The sequence below is a fragment of the Carassius carassius genome, unplaced genomic scaffold (assembly GCF_963082965.1).
Source record: "Carassius carassius unplaced genomic scaffold, fCarCar2.1 SCAFFOLD_58, whole genome shotgun sequence".
In the NCBI taxonomy this organism is placed as follows: Eukaryota; Metazoa; Chordata; class Actinopteri; order Cypriniformes; family Cyprinidae; genus Carassius; species Carassius carassius.
This window is the reverse complement of record NW_026775030.1, coordinates 1,464,853-1,473,243: the sequence shown is the minus strand read 5'-3', so window position 1 is coordinate 1,473,243 and position 8,391 is coordinate 1,464,853. Positions and strand designations below refer to the sequence as shown.

The window sequence follows — 8,391 nt, the reverse complement described above, 5'->3', positions numbered from 1 at the left end:
TGCATAAAATTGTAAACTTTCTCAGTTTAAACATTTGCTATGTTATCTATGTTCTATTGTGAATAAAATATTGGCTCATGTGATTTGAAAGTCTTTTAGTTTTCATTTTATTAAAATTTAAAAAACGTCCCAACTTTTCCGGAATTCGGGTTGTAAATAATGATCTGAGATATCATCACTTGGCTGCATAAGGGGCCGTTCACATATCGTGTCTTTTGCGTGCTCAAGTTTGTTATTTCCAATGTAGGCGCGCGTTATGCATACTCACAATGGAAGCGACGCGGTTGTGACGCGGTCTGCACCACAATGAGTTAAGAAACATCTCAACTTTTCAGTATGCCGCAAGCGCACCGCAGGTCATATGACAAGAACTAACCAATCAGCTTCATCCTTTCCCGTAACAACGTTGAAAGCTCAGCCAAGATGAAGGAACAGCTGATCATTGCTGTATATGGATTGCCATTTTGAAATAAATTTAGTAGCAGAGCTACTGCTAACGATTTTTAGTGCTGCAAATCCATTTATCCTTTGCTGAAATTTCCGCGTCTTCATAGAGAGAGCAGGTCATGGTTGCTTAGCAACGGCAGATGCCTCAGGAGCGCAACTGCCCAAGCGCTTTGGAAAGAAGGAGAAAGCGGCGCGCCTAGCGTTTTCCACGCGTTTTTAGGTGCGATATGTGAGCGGCCCCTAATTTCAACACTATCAACATCAATTCCATGTGACAGTATTAAATCTAGAGTATGATTTCGACAATGAGTAGGTCCTGAAACGTGTTGTAAATGTCTATAAATGCTGATCCCAATGCATCTTTTTCATTACCAACATGGATATTAAAATCACCAACTATTAAAACTTTATCTGCAGCCAGAACTAACTCGGGTGTAAAATCACCAAACTCTTTAATAAAGTCTGTATGGTGCCCTGCTGGCCTGTATACAGTAGCCAGTATAAACATAACTGGGGATTTATCATTAACATTTGTTTCTCTGGATAATGTTATATGAAGCACCATTACTTCAAACGAGTTATACTTGAAGCCTGCCCCCTGAGAAATCCTGAAAACGTTGTTATAAATTGAAGCAACACCTCCCCCTTTGCCTTTTAGATGCGGCTCATGTTTATAACAGTAATCTTGGGGGGTGGACTCATTTAAAATAATGTAATCATCAGGTTTTAGCCAGGTTTCTGTCAAACAGAGCACATCTAGATTATGATCAGTGATCATATTATTTACAAAAAGGGTTTTCGTAGAAAGGGATCTGATATTCAATAAGCCAAGCTTTATCATTTGTTTATCCGTATTGCATCTGTTTTTTATTTGTTGAGCCTCAATTAAATTGTTAATCTTAACTTGGTTTGGAAGTTTTTTGTATTTTCTAGTTCGGGGAACAGACACAGTCTCTATAGTGTGATATCTAGGTGAAAGAGTCTCTATGTGCTGAGAATTAAGTGACCTCTGTGACGTGAGGCAGCTAGCAGACGGTCGGTTTAGCCAGTCTGTCTGCTTCCTGACCTGGGCCCCAGTTAGTCAAGTATAAACTCAAAGACTATTTGCCATATTTCTAGAGAGAAGAGTGGTGCCAGCCCAGGAGGGATGAAGACCATCTCTTTTCAACAGGTCAGGTCTGCCCCAAAAGCTTGTCCAATTGTCTATGAAACCTATGTTATTCTGTGGGCACCACTTAGACATCCAGCCATTGAGTGATGACAATCTGCTATGCATCTCATCACCACGGTAAGCAGGGAGGGGACCAGAGCATATTACAGTGTCTGACATCGTGCTTGCAAGTTCACACACCTCTTTAATGTTATTTTTAGTGATCTCCGACTGGCGAAGTCGAACATCATTAGCGCTGGCATGAATAACAATCTTACTGTATTTACGTTTAGCATTAGCCAGCACTTTTAAATTTGCCAAGATGTCAGGTGCTCTGGCTCCCAGTAAACATTTGACTATGGTGGCTGGTGTCTCTATATTCACGTTCCGTACAATAGAATCACCAATAACTAGAGCACTTTCATCAGGTTTCTCAGTGGGTGCATCACTGAGTGGGGAGAACCTGTTTAATGTTTTGATCGGAACAGAAGAGTGGTGTTTTGACCCACGACTACGCTGCCTCACCGTCACCCAGTTGCCCTGCTGCTGGGGCTCTGTTTCCGGAACCGAACAATGTACAGGAATCCCTGAGCTAGACGCATCCAAAGCTGTATCTAGAGCCCTAACATTCTTACTGTCCTCAATTAAAGTTTGGATGCGTGTCTCTAATTCTGAAATCTTCTCTGTCAGCCTAACTATTTCCCTGCATTTATCACATGTGAATCCCTCATCTGCGACAGAGATAGATAAACTGTACATGTGGCAAGAGGTGCAAATAACAATAGCAGGAGAAGCCATTACTCACCGTACTTGATGAAATATTCTTACCAAAGTTGTTTGATGAACTTGTGAAAAACTGTAACAAGAGAGAGGAGAGGAGAAAAGAAAACAGCGATAGGTTCGAATGAAAATGCTAATGACAAGCTAACGAGTGCTAACGCTTTGCAGGTGTACTGCACTCACGGATATAAAATAAAAGTGAACAATCAAAATTAATCTGATAAGATTGATCGATAATATCAGAAATATGCTGTGAATTAAGTTAGATTTTATCACTTTAAAAAACAGAGAGTGGAAGTAAGATAAAGATTCTAGAGAAAAAATAAAAACAGCTACACGAAGCTACGATTAGCTACAGAAGGCCAACACAAAGTAGAGAAAACACTGTCCAACTGCGACACCCGCAGTCAGGGAGTCTGAATGCATCCTATGTCTCAATGTGACTTATTTAGTCACTAGGTAGTGTAACTAATAAAAATAATAATAAATCTGGACAATTTATTTATATAGCACAATTAATTACAACTTCTGTCGATCAATGTGCTTTCCATTAGGTCATTAAAAACAGAAAGAAAAAAAACACAACAAACAAAGAGAAAAAATTATAAAAACGTACAAATATATCATCAGCCAAACGCTTTTGAAAATAAAAATGTCTTTAGCCTGGACTTAAAAATATTAAGTGAAGAGGCTTGTCTAATGGACAGTGGCAAAGCGATCCAAAGCCTGGGGGCAGCAACACAGAAAGCACGATTTCCCCAGCACTTAAGCCTCGACTTAGGGGTAGACTGAAGGGATCTAGTGGGTTGATACTCTGTCAGTAACTCACTGAGATAAGGGGGAGCCAAACCATTCCGAGGTTTATAAACTAGAACATTTTAAAATCCACTCTAGGACAAACAGGCAACCAATATAGTGAGCATAAAACATGAGTAATATGCTCCCTCTTTTTGACCCCACACAAGAGTCGAGCCGCAGCATTTTGAACAAGCTGCAAGCGGGATAAAGCTGTCTGGCTAATCCCAAAATAAAGTCTGTTACAATAGTCCAGACTAGATGAAATAAAAATGTGAATTACTTTTTCAAAATCTTTAAAAGAAAGAAAAGGTTTAGCTTTAGAAAGCAGACGCAGCTGAAAAAAGCAAGCTTTAACAACTGAATTAATTTGTCAGTCAAACTTTAAGCCATCATCAAAAATGATTAGTGAAACGACAATCCATGTTTTCTAAAAATCGAGCCAAGAGGGAGCATATAGGGAGAAAAAAAGCAAAGGAGAAAAGAAAAAAAAAAAAGAACCCTGGGGAACCCCAGAGGGCAAAAACACATTACTCAACTAATGTTCAATCTAGAGCGACACCTCTTAAACCAACACAATGTTCTAAACGCTCAATGAGAACAACATGAACGACTGTATCAAAAGCGGCCGTCAGATCTAAGAGCACAAGGACTGCAAAATAACTCGAATCACATGATATTAAAATATAATTAAGAACCTTCAAAAGTGCAGTCTTGGTAGAATGGCATTTACAAAAACCTGACTGAAATGTTTCAAACATTGAATTGTCAGATAAAAACTTTGTAGCTGTGAAAACACATTTTTTTTCCCAGAATCTTGGAGATAAAAGGCAGATTAGAAATGGGCCTAAAGTTTGTTAAAACTGATGAGTCCAGAATCAGTTTTTTAAGCAGTGGATAAACCACTGCATGCTTTAAACAGTCAGGCATAACGCCAGATTATAAAAACTGTGATTAATGATGAACAAAAGATACAGAGAAATGTAAATAAAACTTGCTTAAATAAAAAAGGAGGAAGAAGATCCAAAGACAAGCCAGAGGGCTTAAGATGCTCAACTATTTCCAGCAAATCTGGAAGAGAGACTAGTTTAAACTGACTAAAAAAAATATTGGCGATGGAGGAATTAGACGGATTAAAAAACAAGGGAGTTATCCCCAGCCGGAAATCCCTAATTTTACTATCAAAAAATAATAACAATTCTTTACATGAAGGAGAAGCATCCCCAGAAAAAGACAGGCCGATGGGTTGAGAGTAGCATTAATAATGTTAAAAAGTGACTTTGGTCTAGAACAATTCTTGTTAATAATATCTGACAAATGTTGACATTTTGCTTTTTTCACTGCTTTCTGATATTTAAAAAGAGAGTCCTTTAAAATCTCAAAGGAAACATGAAGCCTGTGCATCCTGCGAAATGGGGGGGGGGGGGGTCTGGTTAACAGGTTAAACACAATGTTGTGCAGTTCAAACAATAATCAAGAACACAGATCCTCTCATTGTATTCTTTAATGATGGGTCATAAGCTGGATCCATTTTTATTAAAGCAAATAATAACAGAAACAGAGTAACAGAAACCGAAAAATTGTACACAATCCAACAAGAAACAATAGAAAAACAAGGGCCAAATATCTAAATGGTAACAGATTAACTGGGAACTAAAAACAAACTAAAAGTCCACAAACAAAATGAGCAAAAGGAACAGATCCATAATCAAGACACTATGTCAGAATTACTGCAAAGTCAGGTATGTGCTTGAGCTGTGGATTGAAATATTTGCTCTCTGGTGCTCCAAAATAAATGTATAAATGATCACATCCTTACATGATCGCTAGTTAAATAACACTGCATTCCTGTGGTGTCAGAATAATCATAAAAATCATTTACAGACAGAAAATTCACATGAAATCCAGAAAACTGATAATACAAATCCAACACATCGTACTCTGAGGGCAGCAGGTAGCCTACCGTGAGCTTGCTAGAGTAAAATTATAAAAAAAGGCTAACTACATTAAACATGCTTGAATTAAAATGCTTAAAGCTAAACTTCTCTTATAATGACCTGCAATGAGATACGTTTCTATATCTGTTGTCCGACAAAAGAGAAACACTACAACATGTTTGTTTTTCCTCCACAACATCGTCCAAATAATATGCTTTTATGATCTGATGTGGCTTCTTGTCAAAGAGTAAAAATTCTATACTTTAATAAAGACTATGTTAATTGGCAATTGATTATTAATATACTTAATCATGAAAAATCGAAGGATGTCTTAAAGAACACAGAATAACCATATACCATTTTAAAAGTATCGATTTGACACCAGTATCGTAAATACGATTTTTACTATTTTTATTCCAAGTTTGTTCCAAGTACAGTTGTGCTCAAAATTATTCATAAATATGACCAAAGAAGGCTGTGAAAATGAATCTGCCTCATTAATCCTCTTGATCTTTTATTTAAAATATTTAACCTTTCTTTGGAGAATATGAATTTAAAATAGAGGGAAAATAAAATAAATATTTTTTCTCTAATACACATTGACCACAATTAATCATACCCTTTATTCAATACTTTTTGGAACCTCCCTTTCCCAAGATAACAGCTCTGAGTTTTCTCTTGTAATGTCTGAAGAGATTGGAGAACACCTGATGAGAGATCAGAGTTCATTCTTACATCCAGAATCTCTCCAGATCCTTCAGATTCTCAGCTCCATTATGATGGTGCTTCTTCTCTTCAGTTCACCACACTCAGTTTCTACAGGCTTCAGCTCAGGGAACTGGGCTGGCCAGGGCAGAAGCAGATTTCTAGCATGGACAGTCAGTTTTAAATTTTTTATCTGTTGTTATTTGACAGAATCCACTATGCTGTCAGGAATTTGGCCTTTGTGTTCCTCATATTTATATTCCTTTCAAACAGGAAGTCATGGCTGTCAAGTTTCTAGTCAACCCGGTGTGATAAAAAATAAATAAATAAATAAAATAACAATGCTGATATGAATGGAAATATATTCCAGAGATATTTTAATCATAAGAATTTCTAGGATTACCAATAATTGTGGCCATTGTGTATTAGAGAAAAAATATTCCATAATGTGATTTTACCCCACTATCACTTTTTTTTTTTTTTTTTTTACATCAATTAAAGGTTAGATTTTTTTCTTTTTTTTTTTTTTGAATGAAAGATCAAAAGGATAAAAAATACAGAAATTTTCAGGGCTGTTTTTTATCGTATTTACCAAGGGTATGAATAATTTTAAGCTGTATATGGATTGGCACAATATCTCCATACAATTTAAATAAGAGTATATGCAAAATTTGAAACTATAGAAAAGGAGACAGTCAGGTGTGGATACAGGAGATCATAATTGGGGCGGGGGAAGCATGTAAAGACGTGAACAAATAAAAGACCTGGCTTTGAAGGTGCAATAATCTGATATAGCACGTTCAGGTTTGGTGTGAACATAGTCTTAATTCCAAACAGATAAACCTACCTGTTTTCTGGTGCTATTTTAAATTGCAGGACCACTTCTTACATTTCACTGCTGGTCATATGCTCTCCATATAACCATGTATGTGACAAATAAAAATCTTGAACTTCTTAGGTGTTTCTATCAGATGTGATGTCAAAAGAAATGTAATACATGGATCACAGTTAATGGGAATTCCTCCAGAATATGCCAGTGATTTTTAAAATAGCCTCTTTTGGTAAACCTAGTCACAGTCACACTTAATTTCCAGAATGATCTTGAATAGCATTTCAGGACCACAGAAACACGTGAAAGTCCTCTCTCCAGTGTAAACTATGCTAATCTTCAGGTTTCCTTTGACTGCGAAACACATTGCACAATGAGGACATAAAGTAGTTCTCCCCTGAGTGAAATGTCATGTGGATTTCTTCACGATTCCACACATATTTCATGAATCTTATGATTTTCTATTTGTGAGAACCAGGCTTCTCTTGAGTGTGTTGTTTTCTCATGTGAGCGTAGAGGCTAACTTTATGACTGAAACTGTTTCCACACTGAGAACATTTACAGCATTTCTCTGCTGAATGAGTCTTCATGTGGTAATTAAGGCTCGTCTTACGAATGAAACGCCTGCCACACTGATCACATTTGAAGGGTTTCTTTCCAGTGTGCATGATCTTATGACACTTAAGAGTAAATCCCGTCGCGAGATTCTTTCCACAACGATCACATGTGTACAGCTTCTTTCCAGTGTGAATTCTCATGTGGTAACTAAGGGTGTATGTATGTGTGAAACTCTTCCCACAATACTTGCAAGAGAAAGGCTGCTCTTTAGTATGAACTCTCATGTGGCCTTTAAGGTTTTTTTTCCCAGGGAAACACTTTCCACACTGTTCGCATGTATAAGGCTTCTCTCCAGTGTGAATGCTCATGTGGGAATGAAGGGTGTTTTTCTGTGTGAATCTCTTTCCACACTGTTTACAGGTGTAAGGCTTCTCTCCTGTGTGAGTTCTCATGTGACCTTGAAGGTGTACTTTTTGAGTGAAAGCAGTTCCACACTGTCGGCAGATAAACGGCTTCTCTCCCGAGTGAGTTCTCATGTGATTTTTAAGGTGTCCTTTTTGAGTGAAACCATTTCCACACTGTTGGCAGGTGTAAGGCTTCTCTCCTGTGTGAGTTCTCATGTGCCTTTTAAGGGCTCCTTGTTGAGTGAAGCTCTTTCCACACTGTTGGCAGTGATATGGCCTCTCTCCAGTGTGAACTCTAACATGCATTTTAAGCTTCTCATTTTCACCAAAATTCCTCCCACAGTGATGGCAGGTAAAACTGCGTTTCGATTTGGTTTTCTGAGCTCTTTTTCGTATAGAAGTCGTTTTATTCTGTGTGGGTTTCCCACCAGTTATGGAATCATGGTGTTTTTTACAGTGATCTGTCGGTTCCATTTCATTCGGATCTTTATTCTCCTCTTTCAGCAGTTCTAAAGTGAAAAATGATAAATACAAGTTAACCACAGTTTAAAGCCACAAAAGCAAAAGATGTGAAAACAAACATGAAAGCGTTTAAGGGTGAGACACACCAAGCCTCCTTCAAAGAACTAGCAGCAACAAAAGCCGACGGTGTTGTTGCCTCATGTCAGCAGCATCTGGACAAATAAGCTGTGCTTGAACACACAACACAGACTGCATCTGACTACAAACTGACTTGTGTGATCTGCCCCTAGGTGAGAGTTATAGCAATGTTCATCATTCTAAAGC

General features: G+C 37.7%; 1 protein-coding gene across 1 annotated transcript; it reads right to left on the bottom strand.

Moving 5' to 3' along the window:
- Nucleotides 1-6,380: 6,380 nt before the first annotated feature.
- Nucleotides 6,381-8,186, bottom strand: LOC132134221 (gastrula zinc finger protein XlCGF8.2DB-like). The gene has a single exon (XM_059547017.1). The coding sequence runs from the start codon at nt 8,077-8,079 to the stop codon at nt 7,105-7,107; it is 975 nt and encodes a 324-aa protein (XP_059403000.1). The 5' UTR covers nt 8,080-8,186; the 3' UTR covers nt 6,381-7,104.
- Between the last annotated feature and the right edge of the window lie 205 nt (nt 8,187-8,391).

What these genes read in the sequence shown, in the direction of transcription:
- LOC132134221 (XM_059547017.1), bottom strand. Translation starts at nt 8,079, where the DNA reads ATGGAACCGACAGATCACTGTAAAAAACACCATGATTCCATAACTGGT.